The 26,221-nt window shown below is 37.0% G+C and overlaps 1 protein-coding gene and 1 long non-coding RNA gene across 4 annotated transcripts in view; both read right to left on the bottom strand.

Moving 5' to 3' along the window:
• Positions 1–2,142: 2,142 nt before the first annotated feature.
• The window catches only part of LOC141376251 (uncharacterized), a 47,262-nt gene continuing 23,183 nt past the window's right edge, over positions 2,143–26,221 (bottom strand). Inside the window, exon 2 of the long non-coding RNA XR_012385753.1 lies at positions 2,143–5,759. This is a non-coding gene — a long non-coding RNA (uncharacterized lncRNA). The remainder of the gene's footprint in view (positions 5,760–26,221) is intronic.
• Positions 9,085–26,221, bottom strand: part of LOC141376247 (uncharacterized) — a 41,163-nt gene continuing 24,026 nt past the window's right edge. Inside the window, exons 2-7 of one of the 3 annotated variants that reach the window (XM_073913384.1) lie at positions 21,096–21,171; positions 20,460–20,931; positions 18,703–18,798; positions 15,925–16,158; positions 15,174–15,345; positions 9,085–10,978 (exon numbers count right to left, since the gene is read on the bottom strand). In XM_073913384.1, coding sequence (XP_073769485.1) covers positions 10,254–10,978; positions 15,174–15,345; positions 15,925–16,158; positions 18,703–18,798; positions 20,460–20,931; positions 21,096–21,124 — 1,728 coding nt within the window. In that variant the 5' untranslated portion in view covers positions 21,125–21,171 and the 3' untranslated portion in view covers positions 9,085–10,253. Of the gene's footprint in view, positions 10,979–15,173; positions 15,346–15,924; positions 16,159–18,702; positions 18,799–20,459; positions 21,172–26,221 lie in introns of those variants that run through there. The other 2 variants (XM_073913383.1, XM_073913385.1) reach the window with 2 other exon arrangements.

Genomic DNA, 26,221 nt, shown 5'->3' on the forward strand with positions numbered 1-26,221 from the left:
GTTTAGAAAGCATTTGATTTCTGCCACCATGACCCAGTTGTTCGTGAATGTCTGAGAGTATGAGATGTGATACGTGCTGATTTTTAGATAACAAGATGGGATGTTTTCTTTCGCTTGGCATAGCTGACTTACCAAGTCTTCCTCCTACTAACAGCACTCCATCATGCAACATAGGATCCAGTTTATAAACAGAACTGTTTCTTTTAACAGTGTTACCATGTTTAAGAGCAGCAATTTCTTCCTGAAATTGTTCCTGTTGACTGAAACGAATGATGTTAACCTCAGCCTTATAAACATCCTCCACAGTCAAACTCTGTCGTTCCAGAGATGATTTAAAATGTTGCAATTTTGCATTCATGGTTGCATCATCACTATGCTCCAAAGACAGCTCCTTTCGTTTACGACTTAGCTGCAGTAGAAGTTTCTGCAGTTTCAAAATCCATGCAACTGCAACCTTTAGACGTTTCCAATTTGAGAAGTAATGTATCAATTTGCATGTGGCATTTTGTTCGCTCTGCAGTGTCACAGCATTTACCTTTAATTCCCTTTTTACTTCAGGATCATCATCATCTATTGATGTCGAATCACTTGTATGGAACTGTACATCACTTGGCTTCCATAGAAAGCTAGGCCCCTTTAGCCACCGTTCATTGTTCAAAAAAGATTCCACATTCAAGCCACGTGATGCATCGTCTGCTGGATTGTCTTTAGTTGGTACATACCTCCATTGTTGAGGCTGTGTTGCGTCTCTTATAAATGACACTCTGTTAGCGACAAATGTATGGAACCGTTTGTTCTCGTTCTTTATGTAATTGAGAACAGTTGTACTGTCGCTCCAAAAAACAGAATCCTCCAATGGAAGTTGCAACATCTTCTTTAACAAGATGTCCATCTTCACAGCCAAGACAGCTGCTGTAAGTTCTAAACGTGGTATGGTCACATGTTTCAATGGTGTTACTCTGGACTTACCCATCAAAAATGACACATGAACCTTGTCTGCACCGTTCAGCATCTTCAGATAGGAAACTGTGCCATACCCAGTTTCACATGCATCTGCAAAGTGGTGTAAACAAGCATGACTGGCCAGTCCATAATCCACAGGTTTAAAACATCTGTTTACCTGAAATTCTGCAACCTTGTCCAACTCAACAATCCAATGAGTCCATTGCCTCTCGAAAGCAGATGGTATGGTATCATCCCAGCCCAATGTCTTTCTGCACAACTCCTGCAAGATGACTTTTGCAGGCAGAATAACAGGTGCAAGGAAACCCAAAGGATCATACACCGAGCTTACCACAGACAGAATGCCTCGTCTTGTACAAGGTTGAGTTTTCAAGGAAATCTTGAATTGAAAAGTGTCAGCATCCACACTCCACTGAAGACCTAATGCTCTTTCAACTGGCAACTTGTCTCGATCCAAATCCAACTGCTGTATATCCTTGGCCCGATTTTCCTGAGAGATCGATTGTAACACCTCCCGGCTATTACTGATCCACTTTGTCAAACGAAAACCTCCTTTCTGACAAAGACAAGTGAGATCTTTTGCCATAGATATGGCCTTCTCTTCACAAGAGACACTCTTCAAACAATCATCCACATAGAAGTTATTGTTGATCGTTTCAATTACCTCTAATGGAAAGTCACCTTCACTGTCCTTTGCGGTTTGCTTTAAAGCAAAGGATGCACAACTCGGAGAGGACACTGCACCAAAAAGATGAACTTTCATCCTGTAAGTAATGGGTTCCTTATTCAGTTCTCCACCAGGCCACCACAAGAAACGAAGAAAATCTACATCTTCTGCTGCAACTCTGACTTGATGAAACATCGCTTCTATGTCAGCCATAAAGGCTACTGGCTCCTGTCTAAATTTCAGTAAAACTCCAACCAGAGAACTGGTAAGATTAGGACCTTGCAATAAGTTATCATTAAGTGATGTTCCTTTATATGCTGCCCCACAGTCAAAAACCACTCTCAATGATCCCTTTTTTGGATGAAACACCCCGTGATGAGGGATGTACCAAACTTTACTATCCACTCGATCAAGTTGGCAATCAGGTACCTTCTCAGCATAGCCCTCGTGTATGACACCTTCAAGAAAGTGAGTATACTTCTCATGAAATTCTTGATTTATTTCCAATTTCCTTTTTAAACCAAGCAACCGTTGCTTAGCAACACCAAGATTATTTGGTAATGTGACATCAGACTTAAATGGTAATCTTAAGCTGTAATGTCCATCCTGAAGCTTGACTGAATTGTTCATTATACTCATGAACTGAAGATCTTCCCTTGACATTTCCTTTTCATCAACAGTCTTCTCATTGAAATCATGATTAAACTGGTTGTTAAGCAGCTCCTCCAATCTAACAACAGAAATTCGGTTAACAGTAACATCAGAATGGCCAACTTCATTCCTATGTTCACTGTTTCCTTCCACAGTCCCATTAACAACCCACCCCAATAGGGTCTTAATGGCAAAAGGCCCATTACCTTGACTGTTAATAATCTTGTGTGGTTCCATCACATTAGCTGCATTAATTCCAATCAGTAAATCAACCTCTGCTTGAATGCAAGGTATCTTCACTTTATCCAGGTATGACCACTTGGATAACTCCTCTTGAGTTATGATGTTCTGAGAACTCACAGGCATTTTCTGTTGTGTGTAAACAGCAGGAAGTGGAAAGAAATTATTAGTGTTAAGACCACTGATTTCCAGACCATCAATAACACTGCAAGACACAGACTTTTCCTGACCCATAGTACGAAGCAGAATATTAATCTTCTTTCCATTCAAATTCAGCTCCTCTTGCAAGTGTTCAGAACAGAAAGTGGCCGAACTTCCTGGGTCCAAAAAAGCATATGTCTGCATCACCTTGTTACTTTTAATGGCCTTGACTTGAACTGGTATGATTGACATTAAAGTTCTTTCAGTCCCGGCCCCTGTGTGACCACAAGTTTGCACAGATGTATCTTTGCGCTTTTCTTCAGCCTGCTTCAGTATTACCTCTTTGCCATAAATATGGAGGATTGTGGGGTGTGTTTCTCCACAAATGTCACATTTCAGTCGATTCTCGCATCTTTTACTTTTATGCCCAGTTTTTAAACAGCCAAAACAAATTCCCTTGGCCTTCAGAAATTCAATCTTGTCACGTTGTGTTCTTTTCTTTAATGCAAAGCACCTTTCCAATAAATGCTGATTTTTGCAAAACAAACAGTCTCCATTAGACTTAGACACATGACAAGATTTTGGTTGTGCTAAAGCATCACTGAACTTCTTTGCTGGAATAGAAGTTGAAATGTCAGTAGCAAAACTACTTCTTGTAAAGGGCTTGTGTGGTTGAACCTTAAGTTTACTTGCACCATGCTTGTCTTGAATGTCACCAAAAACAGGATCAGATGCCATTTTAACCTGTTTTTCAATAAATTCAACAATGTCACAGAACTTTGGCCTGCCATGAACAGACTCCATTATCTGACAGGCTTTAGCTCTCCATTGCTCCCTCAATTTGTAAGGCAGCTTCATAACCACTGATTTCATGTTGCTAGGCATGTTAAGTTCTTGCATATATGAGAGTTCATCCATTGTATTACAACAAGTACGCAAAAACAAAGCATAAGCCTGCAATCCTTGCACATCTTCAGCCTTTAAAGTAGGCCACCCCAGGGCTTTCTCCATATAGGCTGTAGATACCTTAAACTCATTACCAAAATGTTCCTTCAACAACTTCTTGGCCATTGCATAGCCCTTTTCTGAAGACATATATTGGCAACTGCGAACAAGATCTTTAGGCTGCCCTTTTGTGAACTGCTCAAGGAAATACAACTGATCCTTTAAATTGGTTGTTTTTTGCTCAATGCCATGCTCAAATGCTCTAATGAATGGAATATACTGCAATGGGTCACCATCAAATGTTGGAATTTCCTTCTTTGGTAGAATACGAGGATTTGCTTGCTGTTGAACAAGATGCGCTGTTAATTCCTCCTGTTTTTTCAGAATTTCAAGCAAAGGATCACCCTGTGCAGGTAAGATATTTGTAGCATGCTGAATTATGGAGTCATGTTGTGTTTGAGCAGAACAGTTACCATTAGCATGTTCCGATGTTTGTTGATCAATCCATCCAATCCTTTGATCCTGTATTGCAGCTTGAGATGCAGAAACACCAGTGTATCCATCCAAATCCAGTGGCATTGAATTTATTGGGACATAGTCATTTGCATTGGGGTTTAAATATGTTGTTTGAGAAGAATAATTTGCAGTGACCACAACCTTTTCAATCTTCTTTGAAGATGAACTGCTTGAACATTTACTTTGTTGATCAAATTTCTGCAACACACTGATCCTTGCTGTGGAAGCTGCTATTTGAGCATCCAAGTCCAACTGCTCTTTTTTCCTTCTCAGTTCTTCCTCCTGAACTTCAATATCATGTTTAGCCTTTAATGCAGCAGCACGTGCCATGAGTGCGGCCTTTTCTGCCTCTGCCTGAATACATGCAGATGATATGGATGAACTACTGCTGCTGCGTGCACTGCATTTACTGCGTTTTGAGGTAGCATGTGATACATTTGACACACTATCTCCAGGACCAACATCACTCTCTGGATTTTCCACTTCAGATATTTTGTGACCTTCTGGTTTATCTGATAACCATTTATTTGTTCGTTCCAAAAACTCATTGTTTGATATCATTTTTGCTTTAAACCAGATATCATGTTTTTCACACTCTTCAACCGGTAAAATAACCAAAAGTGACTCATGAGTGTCTTTTGCCTCTGAACACAACCTCTTAAAATCCTCAAAGACCAAACGTACCTCAGGTTTGTATTCATTGTCATCACACATTAGTTTGTTAATTGACTCTTTTAGCTTTTGTGCTTTGTTTAGCTTTGCTTTTCTTAACTTCTGTAAAGTGTCTAGTTTTTCAACTAAAGCTTTAGCTGTTAATTTAACTGGTCTTTTTTCCCTTTCAGGCTCATTTTCAACAGAAGTTAAACCTTGATCAGTCACATCCACCATTTCAACATTCAAATTGATTTCATTTTCCATTTTGCAAATTGTAAAACCTAATAAACACACATAAGAAAAGTTCAGTCAGTCATGGGCAACCAATGCATTGGATTTACGCTTTAAACCTTATTGTGTGCACACATTGTTTCCATATGGCCAAAATGATGATGATGTTGTTGCAACAAACATACCTATTGTGCTGTTTATCAAACGCGAAGAGATGAACGCAGCGTAGATTCACCTTAATGCAGGAAACCAGAAGAAAGCCGATCCAAACGAACTCACTCAGATGCTGAAGAAACGCTGTCCTCACGTGCAGCAAATGAAGCCTTGATCCAAACGAACGTCGCTGTCCTTGTCTGTAGAAACACCATGCCTTGCTGTCCACTCCAGCGGCGTCTCAATTGTCCCACGAAGCAAAGTTTTTGACTTTTTTGTAGCGGCTTACCAATGCCGCTATTGTTGGTAGAGTGAGCAAGTTTTTAACGCGTAAAAAGTCAGAGTCCGTAAGCAAATAGATGCAAATAAAAACATATTTATTGTCCAATCAACTTCCAATCAACAGAATTACTCAATCGCTTTCCTTTATCTAAAAGCACACTTCTCTGTTACCTTCAATTACGAGATGATACCATACGATACGGTCAAAAACTGTGTGCTTCCTACCAACACTGTCTTCCTTTATGCAGTGAAGCCACAGTTATATAGTGTCGTACTGACACCTTGTGGCCAATCGTCAATATACAATGTATGGCTCCTACAATATATATATATATATATATATATATATAGAGCCTATATTTACTTATTATTTTTTATTATTAATAGTTAATTTGTTCCTATGGCAATATTTTGGTTTAAAAACAATTTATTGCTTACTATAAATTGCTACGGCATTAAATGTGGGAAATCACTTATTAAAAGGTTATTAGAAAATTAAGCTAATAAACACTATTAAATCGCTTGAGTAAATATTAATATAGTGTTATACATTTGTTACATGTAAAAAGTTTTTTATTACATATAATGTATTATTGCCTATATTAACTTGCTATTATTTCCTTCATTATAAATAATCCATTATATAAATTAAACCGGTCCAAATGAGATCGTTCAGCAAGGCAGCAAACGAGTATCTGCCATATTATTGTCAGATAATAATGACTGATCAGCTATAATGACTGATTAAAAACTGTTCACTCTATTATATTGAATGGCGATCGGAAACAACGCTCCCCATTCGGCCGTCTCAATCGCAATATTTGTGAAATAAAGTAAACACTGTTTATTGTATACAATATTAACTATATATATCAAAATATATCGATGACGATGTCCAAGAAGACGTTATTAACATCCGTCGTAATCATATATGGTTTGCCTAGATTGTGTGTCCTAGATTGTGTGTGCCTAAAACGTGTGTGGTTCTGCGGGCCTGCAGCTGGATATTATTGGGCCCAAGCAGCCTGGGCAGTTTTGCACCCCTGTTGTTCCTGATGCGTCCAGTAGGGGGAGGCAGTACAGTATTATTATAAGCCTTCAGAACTTGATCATCAAACCAAACCAAACGCGACAGGATGAAGAGGTATGTTAAATACGTGTTTAAAACATTAGCAAACATGAAACTTAAACATTTTTTAAATTAGATTAAGGTCGATATAAGTGTATGTCAATACGTAAACAAATTGGTGTAATATAACAGCAATGTGTTAGTTTGACTCAATTTTAGCTAACTACAAGCTAGCCATAGATATATACACATATGTACATATGTATATATCTATGCAAGCTAGCTACATGTTCTACATCTCACTATCTTTTGCAGGCATTTTTTTCTTTTACTGTCATTATGCATAATAATAATAATATGCATTCTTTTACTGTCATTATGCACCTGCATAATGCCTTTCCTGATTAAATAAAAAACTTGTTCTAATCTTTTTATTTTTAATAATTTAATATTTTTAAATAATTGAATAGTGCATTTTGCAGCAACATTATAATGTATTTAACTGTCCAAAAGAGAATTTAACTCTGCACACCCACACAAATTACAAATATGTTGTGCTGGGAATTAAAAATTGTTACTCTCAGCAAGGGAGTAATTATTGTATATTTAATAATGTATTTGAAGATACATGTTTTCTCAAAGATTAGACAATACACTAGCGTGGTCTGGGTTGTCAGCCAAATCTACACTACAATAACACTACATTATTCCTCCAAATTTTACCTTCTTAAATTTATATTGAAAAATCTAAACAAATCATAAAAGATCTGAAAACTGAATTTATTTTATTTTAAATGTAAAAATTACATCGCATTCAATTACATTTAATATAATGCAATTCTGTTCTAGTTTAAACAATTAAACCATCATACATCTATAAATGCACAGAGAAACTCACAATTATAAATGGTCTACTAATTTTGTTCATATACAGTAGCTATACAGTACATTTTATATATTGGCATGAAAGTTTTCATTGCAGATGCATTCATATTGTTTATCACTTATTGTTTCAGAATTTTTATTGTAACAATTTGTTACAAAGAAAGAAAATAAATATGTTAAATATGGAGAAGTCAGGATCACAATTTGTAGCTGCATATAACAAAAAATAAATAATAATGACTTGGTTCTTTTGTTAAACCCTAAACTGTCAATGTATCCTGGGAGATGCAACTCGTGAAATTCTTAAATCATAAATCAAATATTTAAAGAAATATATTTTGATATTTTTCTGCATAGGTTCAGATAATATATAAAAGGGCATGAAATGTTTTTTTTTTTTTTTGCTAATCATAATAGTTTTAATAACTCATCTCTAATAACTGATTTATTTCCTCTTCATCATGATGACAGTAAATAATATTAGACTAGATATTCTTCAAGACACTTCTACATAGCTTACAGTGACATGTAAAGGCTTTACTGGGGTAATTGGGGTAACTAGACAGGTTAGGGTAATTAGTCAAGTTATTGTATAACAGTATTTTGTTTTGTAGATTATCGAGAAAAAAATATAGCTTAAAGGGGCGAATAATATTGTCCCTAAAATGGTGTTTAAAATATTAAAAACTGCTTTTATTCTAGCCGAAATGAAACAAATAAGACAAATTTCTCCAGGAAAAAAATATTATCAGACACACTGTGAACATTTTCTCAATCTGTTGAACATCATCTGGGAAATATTTAAAACAGAAGGAAAAAATTGAAGGGGGCGAATAATTCTGACTTCAACTGTAGGTGGTTTATTTGATACATTCAAATATTGAATATTGATATTACAACTATTGATACTATTTATAACTATTATAAATATTGAACCTGCGTTTTCTATGAGCAGGTAAATTTAAAGGTACGGTACCTATATCTGACTGCTTGTATTCAAGGACAAAATTGTGTTACAAATGATATATAAATATATTTAAAAATGATCAATTTTAATACAAGAATTATAGTGTTGCTACAGAAAGTAACATATTTAATTGTGTATGGAAAGCCTCGTCAGTGCACCGTGACATCGAATTAAATGAAATTGTGATAATTGTAACCAAACCAAACTGTGAGACCAGTGTAGGTTCACAGCATATATATATATATATATATAATATATATAATTATAATATATATAATATATAATATACATAAACCAATCATTTACTCATCCAGTTTGCCGAGTCTTGTTAGCTGTATCAGTAGTATTACAAAGCGTTTTCCCTGTCTTGTTTCCCGTGTTTGGACCTTAGCCTTGTTTATCCGTGTTCTGTTTAGCCGCCTGCCTTACGACCTATTGCCTGTTATTCAACTACGATTCTGGACTGCCTTAATATACTCGTTTGATCATTGCTTGCCTGATGCTGAATAAACCTGCATTGTGGATCTTACCTCCAGTTGTCTCTGTCATTCCCCCGTCGTTATATATGTATATATGAGCAATATCACTCTCGTAGCAGTAAGATTAGGGTTGGGTATCGTTTGTTTTTTTTTCAATACCGGTGCTAAATCGATACTTTTTAAATGATACCGTTGCCAAAACGGTGCCTGAACTGATATTTTTAGCCACAAAATGATGGTGAATGACTCTTCAAAAATATTTTATTTGACAAAATATTTTTTTAAATCATTTTAATAGAACAATATAATTACAGTTTAAAGTAAACATCAGTTCATATTGTATTACATTAATATATTTCCTTTGATCATTTGTTGGTTAGAATGAATTTAAGATTTGCATTATGAAATTACATTAGCTCACTATTAACACACTGTTTTAATCTTCTAAGGGCTTATTATGCGGTCCTGGCGCTATCTTGTGGATGGACAATGTCACTGTTTTTGGCTAATGGCCTCGATGCGATGTCTCTCAAAAATTATAAATATTTAAAATAGGCACTATCCTTATAAATAAACTGCATAATTGCAATCTAAACAACTACAATCTCCACTAAAAAGCCTCAAAAGTACATTATGTTGTCCAACAGCTGCAATATTTGTCAAACTGTAGAGTGTCCTCTGCTTGTTGCTGTATGTGGGCGGAGTAATACAGAAGAGAAAAAGAGGCTGTACAAATGCAGTTATTGCAGAATATCGCAGATATCAGATTCAAGAACCAAACAGAACTGCTGTATACATATATTACATTACACTGAACTGAACTTTGAATGTGAAAACTGGACTGAAGCCCTATGTTAGGCTCCTTTGAAACAATATACATTGTACAAGTGCTATAGAAATAAGGATTAATTGAATGTAATATTCTAAAATATAGTAATATTTGATATTAAAAATAATTGGAGTGGTGTCACTACTTTCCCTTAAGGATCTTTTTAAAAAGTCTGTTAGGAATCCCAGTCATAAAATTACCCATGAGTTACTGCCCTCAGGAAAGTGGTTTAGGGTTCCAGTCTAAAAGTGAAATAGGTTTAAATTCTCATTGATTCCGTTATCAACCACTCTGTTGAATATTAGGAAATGGTTTTGCTTTTTTGCAAAGGTTTTTGTATAGTGCATTGTGTCTTGGTAATATTCAATTGATATTTCTGTTGTCATAAAATCAGAATCAGAAAGAGAAATGAATGTACTCTGCTCACTCGACTGCCCAAGAAAAAAAATCTCCTTATGGAGACAATTTAAGATGAACCAAGTTAAGGATAATATTTTATAAGAAATTCTGAAAAACTTGAGCAATAATTTTATGGTTCATTTGTTTTTGGAGAAGTCATAAGTCACACTTAAGCTCTTAATTTAAGCACGTTTTGATTGTGCATACTGTGTATGTGTTTCTGTCAATGCTACAGCCACCGCCTCCTCAAAGGCTTTCTTGAACTCGTCTGCTGTTTCCTGCAGTTTGAAGCGTGCCGCTAGCATCTGAAAGCTGCCGTCTCCGTCTGAGTAATCAAATGCCGTCCACATCCAGGCTCTTTCCATTGGCAGGAGCTGCATCTGTGCAGAGATCCAGTGGTTTGCACACAGAGTCAGCACCTTCTCCCTCTGCATCACCAACCTCATGCATCTGCTGTCATTGTTCTGGAGGATCTTGAGCTCTCCTACGCCTCGGCCCACCCACTGCTCCATTTCTCTACAGTAGCGGAACAGTTGGACTCTGTGTCTGAAAACCACACGCTCATTCTCTTCTCCATTCGAGAGCTCAACTAGACCAAGCAATGGTTTGTTAGCTTCTGTGCCAGAATTTTTCATAGATGAGCACTGAGAGAAAAGACGCTGAAAACTGAAGCTGAGCTCTTTGACTGATGTGCCAAACGGTGAAATATCCCTCCGTGCAGAGTCGCGGAGAACTGAAGATGGATTCTGAGCAGCAGGAAGAGTCTGGTTTGCAGCTTTTCTGTCTTTCTTCTTCTGAGAGGTGTGGCTGTTATTACTGGGCTTTGGTGAATGGCATGCAACACACTGACCCGATAGTTCTTCATTGGACACCAGACAGACGTCACAGTCCCACTGCTCGTCTGTCTCTGAGGATGAAAGCATATCAGATGTTGACCTACAGACATTTGTCCTTTGTCACTTTTTTTCATTTTCATGCCTTCTTACACTGGCAACACTGGCATTTCATGCACCAACGTTTGCATCCACATATTTTCTGCAAAAGCTGCAATTTGTCAATGACAAGGCAACAGATCATTTACAGTTATTTTTCAATTGCTTGCACACTAAAATGAAAACTTTCCCACAATTAACAAAACCTTGCACTCAGGGAGCGTAACACTAAACTCAATTTGCACATTGTCAGCCTCACATTTTTTGCAAAACATTACACACAGTGACATGCAAAACACTAAACACTTGCTTTTGACACATATTTAGCATGATTTCATTTCCTTGCAAAGGTTTTCAAAATGAACAAACACATCAACCAATTGATTAAACACAGCCATGATGTGCTCACACAGACTGATGCATAACACCAACACACTGGTGCTTAATTGTAGACACACCAGTCAGGTTTTAGCACTATATGATAGTTCCTGGAGGGCCGCAGCTCTGCACAGTTTAGTTCAAGCCCTAATTAAACACACCTAATCAAACTACAGGTAGTGCGGGGCTACAGCGCTCCAAAAACTTGAGTTGAATCATCTCTATATGCACTCTCAGAAATAAAGGTACACGAGCTGTCACTAAGGTGGTTCCTTTTCAAAAGGTACACATTTGTACCTGGTCCATATTAATACCTCAAGGGTACACATATTAGTACATAAAGAGTACAAAAGTGTTCCTCTTAATTTTTTTAGGTACTAATACAGTTGAAGTCAGAATTATTCGCCCCCCTTTGAATTAAAAAAAAATGTTTCCCAAATGATGTTGAACAGATTGAGGAATTGTTTACAGTATGTCTGATAATATTTGTTCTTCTGGAGAAAGTCTTATTTGTTTTATTTCAGCTAGAATAAAAGCAGTTATTAATAAATTCAACACCATTTTAAGCTCAATATTATAAGCCCCTTTAAGCTATATTGTTTGTGATTGTCTACAGAACAAACCATCATTATACAATAACTTGCCTAATTACCCTAATTACCCTAGTGAAGCCTTTAAATGTCACTTTAAGCTGTATAGAAGTGTCTTGAAGAATATCTAGACTAATATTATTTACTGTCATCATGACAAAGAAAAAATAAATCAGTTATTAGAAATGAGTTATTAACACTGTTATGATTAGAAATGTGTTGGAGAAATCTGCTCTCTGTTAAACAGAAATTATGTAAAAAATACACAGGGGGCGAATAATTCAGGGGGGCTAATAATTCTGACTTCAACTGTATACACTTTTGAGGTACCAATTTGGACCCTTCAAGTACAATGACAGCTCGTGTACCTTTATTTCTGAGAGTGTATGTACATATATTCCCATTTATTTCTGCTTGTGAATGTCATTATGAGATCTCAATCTTTCCTCCAACACTTAATAACCTTGGTAAGTGTGTAAAAGTGTGTTTTCTGCACATCTGTAATAGTGTGAAGTACTATATTGTGTGCGTCGGTGTTGTATATTACACTATAGAAATCAAAAATACACACACCATTTCTTACTGTCATTATAATTACCTTTTTTAAAAATAAGTTTGCTTTCTGAGTGATTATTATTGATTTTATGCTATGCATTACTTTATTTGCAGCCCCAAAAAAATTAAAGATATATTAAGATAAATAAATAGTTTGGATTCAAATTTGCTATTGCGTTTAACACAAATTGCTGTGTATGATATGGTCAAATATCAATCCAAAAACATTTCGCCAAAGGTGTTTGTTATTTGAGATAGATGTGTGCTATTGAGATGTGTCTGTAATATGTTGTTTGTGGATTTGTGTGTAAATCTTTGGGGGGTGGATGAGGCACATTTTTAAAAATGGGTGTAAGCAGTTGAAAAAAACTGTAATAAGAGCAGATAATTCAGTGTGCATTCAGACATTTATTGTGTAATGTAATGTAATGTGTGTATTTATATAGCGCATTTATTGTGTATGGCCATACACCCAAAGCACTTCACAATCATGAGGGGGGTCTCTCCACACCACCAGCAGTGTGCAGCATCCACTTGGATGATGCGACGGCAGCCACAGGACAACAGCACCAGTGCTTCACCACACACCAGCTATTGGAGGAGTGAAAAGACAGTGATAGAGCCAATTCGGTGGAAGGGGATGATTGGGAGGCCATGATCGTATGGGCTGATAGAGGGACTTTGGCACGAGAAGTGCCATGGGATTATTAATGACCACAGAGAGTCAGGACCTCGGTTTAACGTCTTATCCGAAAGACGGCGCTCACTGACAGTGTAGTGTCCCCTTCACTATACTGGGGCATTAGGACTCACACAGACCACAGGTTGAGCGCCCCCTGCTGGCCTCACTAACACCACTTCCAACAGCAACCTAGGGCCCTATCATACACCCGGCGCAGTGTGGCGCAAGGTCTAATAGGCGTTCTGGTCTAAAAAGGAAGGCGTTCTGAGGTGGACCGCTGGCGCGTCGCTATTTTGAGAAGCTATAATAGATTTTTCATTAGACCAAAACTAACCCGGTCTAAACTCCAGCGCAGAGGTGCACCTCGCTTACACACTGCTTAATACACACAAGAGAGCAATAGACAAATATCTTTACATATGAAAAAATGTAAATATTAAGGATATATAGAGGATATAATAAGAATAGATATAGAATATAAATATAAAGGATTAAAATATTACAAAACATTTTCTGGCCTACATAAATATGAAAAATCACTGCTTTCATGCCTTCTTCATCTCTGGAGGCTTTTTCAGTTCATTCATAACAATTTGCTTTGGTATAATGTTATTATTATTAGCAGTATTATTTATTATATCCATATTTATATTTGTTTTATGAAAAACGAGCTTAGATTTGCCCACCTGCAGGTTTTAGACCATATGGGGCACAGCATGTGTTTTAGGATATAACTCAGGTTTTTGAGCACACTTCATTATTATTATTAATTTATTCGTTTGCTGGAAATTAGAACTGAATTTAGAAATAGTTTTGAAACAAATCTTTGCGCTTAGCTAACTAAATTAATTATTTATAGACTAATTGATGTCTGTGCGTAAAGGTTTCCCTATCCAAGAGCGAAAGTGAAAGTGATCCATTATCTCTCATTCTCACGCAGTAGATGCTCTGTTTAACAGTTTTCTGTTAATAAACTGTTAAATGTTTTAACTGTGCTTATGAAATGCTCATTTTTTCCACTTAGACTTACTTTGCGTCCTGTAAATAGCAAATGCGCTCTTGGCGTGATGCAGCTGGCTCTTAAAGGGAATGAGAGATGAGACTCTGATTGGTTTATTCTCAAAACACACCTATAACTCATTAAGTAAATAAACTCAACCCTTTTAGACCATGTGCCATGACGCAAAGTGCATTTTCCCGTCTGTAAATTAGCAAAAACGCGTTCTGACACGCCCTGAAAGCTTTTGCGCCCTGTGTTTTGCGCTCTGCGCATGGACCGTCAAAATAGAGCCCCTAGTGGTCTCCCATCCAGGTACTGACCAGGCTCAGCCCTGCTTAGCTGCAGTGAGTAACTGCTCTTGTGCTGCAGGGTGATATGGCTATGACCGTAAGGACATGTAAAACCATGCTTAGTTTATGTGCTATACTTAAAGAGCCTCTATTATGGACTGTAAAAGGTCATATTTAGTTTTGAGAGTTTTTAACAGCAGGGAAAGCCAAAAAACACTTTCTTTTTTTCTTATAATCTGCATTTTAATAGGACCTTATTGTTCCAATGACACCCATTTGATTTGTTTATGCTAACCCCAACCTTAATTAACATTTTTTGTAAAATATATGATATAGAAGTTTAAAAATGAAAAACGTTTCAGAGTATATAAGATGTACAGTTAGAAATGCGTTTGGGAAAATAAAAATGTGGGACAGATGTTTAAAGGTTAGGATACACTGTGATGCATAAGCATTTACAATTAACATGTAAGGGTCTGCGACCTGTTTCATTTCCACAAGGTGACTTCATATTAATCTTGACAAACTTATTGGTGTATCTAATAGAAGCTGGTTGAAAAATAAAAAGTATTTTCTGAGCTGCAAGTTATTGCATATCCGTTAAGGAAATAAACAAGGTCAAGATGTTCCCAAAACTAGGTTAAAGTTGAGTAGTTTCAAATTAAGCTTTCCAACCTTCTCCAGACTTGATCTTGGTCTCTGTCTCTCTGGCGAGCTCCATCAAACTCTTCTGCATTTTAGAAAGCAGAACCGTCAAATTGTGAAAAAACACATTTGGGTTATCCAAAATCTTACTAAGATCTTCAGATTCTTCAGACAGGAATTCTTCACATTCAAGGGGGACGTTCTGCAGATGCAAAACAAACAATTCAGGATGAGGAAAATACTTTTAAACGTCATGTGTTTTAATGTTTGATTGCAATGCAATAATTTGCACCTTTTGTAAAGCTGTGTTAACAATAGTTACTGTGAAACGCGCTATACAAATAAACTTGAATTGAATTGAGGGCGACGTGGTGGCTCAGTGGTAAGTATTGTGGCCTTACAGCAAGAAGGTCTCTGGTTTGAGTCTCGGCTGGGTCAGTTGGCGTTTCTGTGTGGAGTTTGCATGTTCTCCCCGTGTTGGCGTGGGTTTCCTCCGGGTGCTCCGGTTTCCCCCACAGTCCAAACACATGCGCTATAGGGGAACTGATCAACTACACTGGCCGTAGTGTATGAGTGTGTGGGGGTGTGTGTGTGTGAAAGAGAGAATGAGTGTGTATGGGTGTTTCCCAGTACTGGGTTGCAGCTGGAAGGGCATCCGCTGTGTAAAACCTAAGCTGAAATAGTTGGTGGTTCAATCCGCTGTGGTGACCCCTGATGAATAATCGATGAACTGAATTAAATTAAAATTCTGCTAAATATAAAGCATCAATTTTTCTGGTACCTGCAGGAACTGAATGTGATCTTTAGTGGTCACGAACTGATCGATCTCAGAAACCTTGGTCTTCATGCTAGTGATTTTCTGCTGGACAATCTCCTGAAGTTTTTCCACACGTCTGACTTCAGCTGTCTGCTGGTCTGTGATCAGCCCTTTCACTCCACAGCAGCTCTTCTGAAGGGATTGAAGCACATCGCTGAAGATCTGATCAGTCTCTGTGAACGCCGTCTGTGCTGAACACTGGAGAACAACAACAAACCACACATCAGACACTCTTGATGGACTGCTTTAGCTGCACTGCGAAAGCTCATTTCTGCTGCAGAATTTAAAATAAAAACATTGCTTGTACAGTTAAAGACAAAACTATTCACCCTCCTCTAAAATTTGAATTATTTCTGTATTTCCCAAGTGCTGTTTAGCAGCAAGGAACATGTTGAAAGTATTTTCATATATATATTTCTTCTGCAAGGTTTTATTTATTATTAGCCCCCTTTAGATATATATTTTTAGTCTCCAGAACAAACCACTGTTATACAATGACTTGCCTAATTACCCTAACTTTACCCTAATTACCCTAGTAAAGCCTTTACATGTCACTGTAAGCTGAACACTAGTGTCTTGAAGAAGATCTAGTCTAATATTATGTGCTGTCATCATGGAGAAGAGGAAATAAATCAGTTGTTAGATTATTATATTCAGGGCTTGACATTAACTTTTTTTATCACCAGCCACTGTAGCTAGTAGACTTCCAACATCACTAGCCACACTTTGTTGTTGGGAAAATATATTTCTAAATGCAGAAATTTGACTTTGACATGCTAAAATGACTTGATTTAGATGTTGTGTAATGTCCATAGGCCTCAGTCATTTCACTTTTAGTGTGGGTCATGTATGACCTGGCTCAACGTGCATGAGCAAATGTGTCGCATTGCAATTAGTTTTCATTTCACATGATCTTCAGGGCTCCAAATTTATCTCTGACCACACCAAAAATAACTAATTATTTCTTCGCCATATGACAAAACAAGAAACATATAGCTGTATAAATGCTCTTTTTATTTAACAAAACCTTTCTTTTAAAAAAAAAGTGATATTTAAAAAAGAATTATTGCCGTGTATCTACAATATGCATAGTAATCTGTCATGGCTAAAGGTCCCAGACAACCAGATAACCACACATAAATGGGGAGGTTTTCTCATATTAAAGCAATGGTTTTGTAAAAAAATAATAAACTATATTAACAAAAATAAAGATAACTATAGGCAAAAGAAAGCAGGTGAAAAACAGAGTGAGTGATAATAAAAGGATGATCACACGCACATTGTTAACGATAGACCTGTTAATAATCTGTCCAAACAATAATTAAAACAAAAGCAGTGACCACTGCTGCTTACAAAAGGATATATGTATATATACATACAGTTGAAGTCAGCATTATTCGCCCCCATTTATTTTCTTTCCCAATTTCTGTGTAACGGAGAGCAGATTTGTTCAACACATTTCTAATCATAACAGTGTTAATAACTCATCTCTAATCACTGATTTATTTTCTCTTTGCCATGATGACAGCACATAATATTAGACTAGATATTCTTCAAGACACTAGTGTTCAGCTTACAGTGACATTTAAAGGCTTCACTAGGGTAATTAGGTGAACTAGGCAGGTTAGGTTAATTAGGCAAGTTATTGTATAATGATGGTTTGTTCTGTAGACTATCGGGAAAATTTAGCTTGAGGGGGCTAATAATATTGAGCTTAAAATGCTGTTTAAACAATTAAAAACTGCTTTTATTCTAGCTGAAATAAAACAAATCAGGCTTTCTCCAGAAGAACAAATATTATATCACAGACACACTGTGAACATTTCCACAATCTGTTCAACATCATCTGGGAAATATTAAAACAGAAAAAAAAAAATCAAAGAGGGGCCAATAATTCTGACTTCAACTGTATATATGTATGCTCAATTTTTTTAAATATTGAGCTCTTGAAAGCAGCAGGACTGTGGGTGCACGATCATCACTGTTTGTCCAGTCTATTTTTAAAGAGAATCGATTGCACCAGTTTAGTTTCCTTTGGGCATGGTTGCTTCGCGCAAGTAAACAGAAGCGCGCACGCTTTTTAAGTCGCATGCATCACATTTAATTCAGTTCAGCTTTATCTGTACAGCGCTTTTACAATGTAGATTGTGTCAAAGCAGCTTCACATAGAAGATCATAGGGAATGTAAACAGTGTAGCCCAGTGTTCAGAGTTTATTTCAGTTCAGTGTGGTTTAATAATCACTACCGAGAGTCCAAACATTAAAGAGCAAATCCATTCATGCGCAGCTCTACAGATCCCGAACATCTGTGCACATCACCTGTGTGCATCATTCAGCTGCTTTCTTTTGCTGGCGTGAAAACAGTTATATTTTTCAATCAGTTCTAAGATCACATTTGCATATTTGGCCATCCTTATTGTCAAAGCTTTTATGGAAATTACAATTTAATAACTATTTTCAACCAGCCAACGTGGCTAGTGGGAGTGTCTGTCTAACCCGCCACAGCAGAAATCTACCCACATTTGGCAGGTGTGAATGTCAAGCTCTGATTATATTAGAAAATGTGTTTAAAATCTTATATCTTAGGAAATATTTGAAAAAGAATTATATTTTCACAGAAGGGTGATTCATCATCAATAACTGTGTACATTGTGCTTTAACTTCTAAGTTTCAATATCAGTCTTCAAGCTCCACTTGGTTCTCAAAGACACACATGATCTGAGATCAGTTATCAGTACTCACTCTGATTCTCTCTTCAGCCCATTTCAGATCCTTAAAATCCTTCTCTCTGTCCTTGATATTCTGGAGAAACTTCACACGTGTGTCCATCATCTTCCTCTGTAACCAAAATGAGTTAAATAGCTATTAACAGAAACACACACTATTAATAAGTTTAATGAAATTACAAGGGTGGCAGTGGCACAGTAGCTCAATAGCTGTATCCATCCACCTATTATTATTAGCATTTTGCATATGCGCATTAAAAAATACGGTTGATGGAAACGCCATGATGCACATAAATTTTGAAAATGCGCATATAAAATGTATGTGCATATCTGGGTGGGATAAACGTTTTATTCGATAAGAAAAGATGCGCATAAACTACGATGGAAACACTTTTACCAGACAAACTCCAGCATGCGCATTAAAAAAGGTCATGTGATTCTGTGATAAGAGATCATGTGATGATGAAAATGTGTGTAAATTGACAAACCAGCAGGCTGAGCACACTGTAAAACATCTGAACTGTTGTTTTGGTCATTCTCAAACCCCCTACCGTTTTAGTATTAGTGTTTTCATATTAATATTATTTTTAGGTGCAGAAAGTATTGTTATTGCTTCTTTTTTTCGTATTACAAGTTGTGTTTTTGTTTTCATGCATTATTCTAACAAGAAATCTAGTTTATTTATTGCAATAACACATCCTTAAGTTTGCAATATCTGAGATTTTCAGTTTGAAAGAAAATCAGTTTTACTCTGGAGACAACAATAACATTGCTATTTATGTCTCACTAAAAATATTCAGACCTTATTTTTCCATTCCACATTAGAGTTTGCAATGTTTGGATATAGATGTTTTATACAATTAATGCATATTGCCAATATCAATACAAAATAAATCAGAAATTTTAGACAATTTTAGCATTTTTGCATTGCTGGATTGCTTTTGAAACAATTGATGTAACTAAAATTTAAAATGAAAATGCAGTTTAATGTTTTTTTGCAAAAACAAAGAACAAAATATGTTTGCAGTGAACATTAATAAGGTCAGAGTCAGATATATTGTGTTACTTTTGACCCTGCTGTGTGTTTTGGTGTCTACTGATGGGGTCAAAAGTAACAGCGTTCAACAAAGTGAAGTTATACAGTAGTTGTTCTACAATGAAACCCCTGATTTTGATAGACAACTCTTGTGCGTTTGTAATCACAGCAAAAAAAAAAGTGTTTCTGCTATAAACATTGTCTTTTAAAATTAGGTTTTTATGAAAAAACTGTACTTGAATTACATTCAATTATATATAATCTGTATTACATCCTTTGTAAAAAACAAACAAACAAAAAAAAAAAAAACAATCACGTTTAAAAACCTGTTTCTATTCTGCATGTTCTGCCTCTGTCATTGTTTGGTGTGTCAGCCGCATCACACCCTTCATGGGTGTATGACACAATTGTGTACATTTAGCTTTTTTATGTTCTAAGTAACATCAAACTAAATCTTTAAAGTTCTATCAACATCTTATATAGGTTACTGTAAATTTGTGCCAGCATTCTCCATTGAGCTAAAGTTGGTTTCGTGTGCAAAAAAAATACTTACAGCGGAAAAATATTAAGAATGTAATTTGAATGCTTGTGTGTGGCATCGCTACTTTAATTATTGGGTCTGAAGACGCGTGTATAGTTGAAGTCAAAATTATTCACCCTCCTGTGAGTTTTAACTTGACCTCAATCATGCAAGTGTCTATATCTAACAGTCCAAAGTCTAACGTCCACCTGCCTACCTGTCTGTGCGCTCTTTCATCTGATGCGGGCAGGGTCTCGTGGCTCTTGTGCTCCTGTAGGGCGCACAGCACGCACACACACTGCCGGTCGGTGCGGCAGTACACATCGGTGAGTTTGCCGTGATGAGAGCAGATTCTGCCCCTCAGGTCCGTGGCTTTGGTCAGCTGGTGTCTCCTGCGGCCGTGCAGCTGCGCGTGCTGGTCCAGGTGAGTGCTACAGAATGAGGCCAGACAGGTCAGACACGACACGATGGCTTTGGAGGATCTGGAGCTGCAGGAGTCACAGCTCACAGCATGGCCTACGTCCTCATTCTCAGCAATCTTCAAGTTCTCCGAGAGATGCTTGACGCGCTTACAGTCCACGAACCCCGGTCTGCGGGGGAAGATCTGCTTGCACTGCGGGCATCTAAACTTATTCCTCACATCTTCCCGGTCCCACAGCCCGCTGATGCAGTCCCGACAGAAGCTGTGCCTGCAGGGGATCATCACAGGGTCGCGGAAGAAATCCAGACAGATGGAGCACCAGAGAGACTCTCGATCTACTAAACCTCCTGCTGCCATTTTTCCGGAAGCGCAAACGAAACTTTGATGTGCAGGTTTCGGTTTGACTGTTTAAACGAGAGCTGGTCTACTCACCAGGCAAATACTGAAGAATGCATTTGCATTAGTCTGACTGCAATCCTTCCATTTTATGGATGCTGTTGAGCTTGTTCTACATGGAAGTAAATGTGATTGCTTTAGAAGTGTTCGTTTTAGGTTCTGAATCATAATTAATGTAATTAAATATATATTGATTCTGTTTTTATATTGATTTCAGCATATAGCTGCAATATGTGAATGTTTATATGGTTCAAGTACAATTAATTCATTCATTTTCTCTTCAACTTAGTCCCTTTTTTAATCAGGGGTCACCACAGCGGAATGAACCACCAACTTATTCAGTACATGTTCCACACTTCCAACTGCAACCCAATACTGGGAAACACCCATACACACAATTTAGTTCATCACTTGCTGGTTTTTGCCTTCATGGAGCAGATTTTTTACCTTTGATGAAAGTACATTGTATCTGCAGGTTTTACGCTCTCAGAAAAAAGGGCACAATGTTGTTTACCAGAGAAGGTATAAACCCTTGTCACTGGGACAGAATTGAACCTTAAGACAAAGAAACACATGTGCACCATTGCAGTTTGTACCTTTAAAGATGTGAAGTGTACCAGGGCAAACCAAAATGTACATTTGTTTTTTTAAAACCTGCAGATCCAATATTGTAGCTTCATCAAAGGTACAAATCTGCTCCATGAAGGCACCGCTAAAGTGACAAGACCCTCAACAGTGTCACATGTGCTCCTTCAAGAACTATAAGGCATGCTGCTTTATCTAAAATGCCTCAGTTTATTTTCAGCAAATATAAAACATCAAACACATTTATTAAATGATGTTTTAGTTTACAAAAAAGTGTCTTTGTGTGTAAATGCAGCTTTTCAGTTTACAATAAAGAATACAAACACTTTGAGATCAATCAAAAGATCTATTTCTGCAAAAAATTTTACACTTTTCACAGAAACACTTTCTCTCATCAACATAACACATTTTTTTCCAATTTCCACACCATACCTTTATAATCACTTAAAAGTTCATTTAATTTACTTAATGTTAATAGAAATATAATTCTGCAAGAGTATTATAATGAGAGATGCTCGGTGTCTGATCAGTTTACAGTAGTAAATGTCTGCATCAACACTTTGCATATGCAGGACTGTTGCCGGCTCACGTGTGCAGAGGAGAGCAAACGCTAAAAGGTGAAGATATCAATAAAGAAACTATTTATCAGAAAATGATTATCAAATGTTTATTGTTAATGCCTTAGATGTTTAGTTTACTATACCTATAGTTGTGTTTTACCAGTTGTTTTGTATTAAAGAACTTAATAATGAATGTTTCTGAGTTTCTTTAAACATGTGCTTAAATGATGATGTTAATGTTTAAAAGGGAAATTATTCATAAATCACTTTGTCTTTCCAGTCATATTTAATTTCATAGATATTGCAATATAGAAGGAGTTGTCCAACACTAATGTACCTTTATATGAGAACAATTGTGCTCCTTCATTTCAATTGTACCATAAACGATACAGAACGGCATCATAAGAGGATTTTTCTGTACTATATAAGGTACAACTTTTACAAAGGTACTAAACTGTACCCTCTGTGTTACAGCATTGTACAATTTTTCTGAGAGTGTAACCAGGGGCTATGAAAATTTCCCAGAATACACCCTGCACAACAGCAGCATAGCTGCACACGCCAGTCAGGAGATCCACAAATTAGTATTTTTCTGGCATAATTAAGACTATTTCCAACAAACAAGCATACGCTTTAGTACATTCATAACGGCGTTCATGTTTTACCGCCATGCTTTAAAAGAATCAATAAAAATAAAAACCTGCTAAATTTGTCTATATAGAATCCCTAATAATAAGTCCTGTACAGCAGTCCCACAACACACTTTCCCATCTGTCACTGGAATACCCTGTCAGAACAGTCTAGTGGCTGGGAATTAGCTTTTACAGCGTCTGCTATATTGTTAATGTTGTTTTTGGTGTAAATGCACAGTACAGTTGTGATCTTATTGCCACATTAGATCATTATGATAACATGATATTGTTGCCTTCTGTAATTTCCTGAAGATAAATACCAAAAAATAACACAACACAACTGGTTGATCAAGAGATCGTGATGACATATAATGATGTGTGCTGGTGTTGTAGTGCTGTCCCATTGCATATGGGTAAATCTGAAGCCCTTCCCCTTCACACTCGGTTTTAAGGTGAAGGGGTTTAAAAATAGAATTGGGATTGGGCCTAAGCCAAACCTGCAAAACTGTAGTGATTAAACAATCAAACATAATTTCCACACCGAATTAGTGTTCCACACCAAAGTGCATGAGGGAAGCTTACAGGCATTGTAGGATATAGTGCACTAAAATATATTGCGATAAGCGATATTACTGTCATTTTAAAACTATTTTGTGCCACTGATTATATAGTGCCAGAATGACAATATAATGCAGGGCTCGAAATTGCGATCATTTTGGTCGCATATGCGCCTGAAATTTTATCGATGCGACCTCAAAATATATTTGGGAGCATTTCTGCGAGTGCAAGAAATTGTTGTGTGCGACCAGTTTTTACTGCAAAATATTCAGCACATGCGCGGATTTAGGAGACATTGAATGCATCTCTAAGCTCTTTGTCTGTGCTTGAAACGGGAAACGCAGCGCTCAGGAATGGTTTGAAACAGTTGTCGTGTCAACTTGCAGCAGTAAACAAAGCCAAGTCCCTAATGCTTGCCCCGCCTTCGCGCTCTTCTTATTGGCCCACTGCTCTAGCACTGAAATATCAGCTGTCAATCACTCAGTCAGTGCCTTCTGGCTTGGGATAACAGAGAGAGCTGCTACTGATAAAAACTGTAAAGCGCTAAAGATGAGAATGAAGATAACACTGACAGATTTAGTTTTAGAAACCATGGCATCTCAAGTTACAGATAATGACACATCTTACTAGTGATCATGTGCTGAATGTTAATCCACCATCTACACTTTTAGAAGAGTGGATAAAAGACTTCCAGTGGCTTCAGGTCCGCTATGAAAAGTCTGTGGGATGGAACTTTGAGGTAACTGTTTGCCACAGGTAACTTTCACAGGTAATTTTCAGGTATGTTTGCCAGAGCTTCGGTTTAATCCGTCATATAATCGCCAGATACTGTCCGCCGTGCTAGTGGCAGCTATATGTCAAATTTAACACCACGTACACCATCGCAAACGGGCTTGCACAGAGTAAACTAATATCGCTACTCATGAAGACCGGTATTTAACATGACGTATGTATATAATAAGGTACAGTACATGTCGAAAGCATCAGTGCAATATCAGACAGCACCCGTAAGAACAGCACAAACCGTTAAACCGTTAACACATTCATCCATGTCCAGCAGTGTGTGCAGGGCCGGTGAGCGCTCTGTGTATGCTTTGGTCACTCAGTTATGTTAAAAAAAATCAATTTTCTTTTGATAACGAAATTTCCCAGAGACATTTTTCCTCACGCTTGCATAAATATATTGCTTGTTAGTTTGATTAGTGTTGATTTCAAATGCAATAAATCTGTTTGTATAAAACTTGTAGTAACGGTGCTTACAATTGGTGTGTGCGACTAAATTCTGGCTGATGCGCCTAAATTTTTAAAGTTAGGAGCACCGGTGCTACCAAGCAAAAAGGTTAATTTCGAGCCCTGTAATATCATCATATTGCAAGTGCACCAAAGAACACATCATGTTTTATTCTTAATAATATTTCACTTAATTATGGTCAATTTAACAGTTTAATTGTGAGGCACTGGAAGCAGAATGTGAAATTGCATGTCCTAAATAAGTAATAATAAATGTTATCAAAAAAGGTGCAAGATTAAGAGTAACAGAGGCTGTGATAGAGGCTGCCGATTTATTTATTATACTACAGTAATCTACAGTGAATACTATAGTGTTTTTAACCACACTGACATCTCCTATAGAGATAGAGATGCTGCACAATCAGCTCAAATGTTGCTTGAATTGGTTTTATGTATGGGCGATAAATATATATATATATATATATATATATATATATATATATATATATATATATATATATATATATATATATATATATATATACTGTCTATGGACAAAAATGATTGAGCTCATGTCCATGTGTTGTGTGATAAGTCCATATATTGATTATTGTGACAGGCCTAGTGATGTAATCAATGACGTACATCTGAGTGAACGAGGTGGAAGGAAGTGAGCAATTGAGGGCTTAAAAAATTGTACTGGAGAGCAGCCCAGTGACCCAGGGGTCTCCGTCTGACTGGGTCATTATCAGCCAATCATCACCTGTCCTCCAGAACCGCCTGACATTGTTACACCTGAGGAGGCTTTCACACAGCTGATTGTTCCTTCTCATTTCTGCTCAGGAGCCGACAGCTGCTAACAATGCAGGAAACTTCTCTCTGACACAAACCGGCTTCCGGTAGAGTAATCAGTGTGTGTTTGGGAATAAGTGCTAAACGAGAACTCTGCTGAACTCTCTCAGTGTGCTCCTGCAGCCCATCCTCACAACCCAAATCACAGGCATTTCAGCAGGAGAACAGCGCGGCTTAAATCATGAAAACACTCCGTGTTTTCACTTCCGTGCCCCCTCCTCGAGATATATACTTATTTCTGCTTCACACAAGTGTCTATTATTATTAGAAAAATAAACTATATTATTACACTTCATGACTTTAATTTCAAATTTCATTTAAATATTTAAATGTGGGCAGCACGGTGGCGCAGTGGGTAGCACAATCGCCTCACAGCAAGAAGGTCACTGGTTCGAGTCTCGACTGGGTCAGTTGGTGTTTCTGTGTGGAGTTTGCATGTTCTCTTCCATTTCTGGTGACTGATTTATTTATTATATTATTGAGCAACAGTTATTTATTAATTTGCAACAAGGATACTCAGAGTCCTAAAGCATTACTTTGCTACAGCAATCCAAAAAATAAATGTTTTTTAAAGAGGCTAAATTCACCTTAAACACCACCAAACTGCCCATACTTCCTTACAATTTCATGTCTACTTTACAAATATTGTCAAAAGTATGAAAAAATACAGTGTGTATTCCTCAAAACATAGGGGACGCCCTTGTATGTTCACAATGTAAGCTGAATGTCACCTGGTGGTCATATC

Source organism: Danio rerio, chromosome 9, assembly GCF_049306965.1.
Source record: "Danio rerio strain Tuebingen ecotype United States chromosome 9, GRCz12tu, whole genome shotgun sequence".
Classification (NCBI taxonomy): domain Eukaryota; kingdom Metazoa; phylum Chordata; class Actinopteri; order Cypriniformes; family Danionidae; genus Danio; species Danio rerio.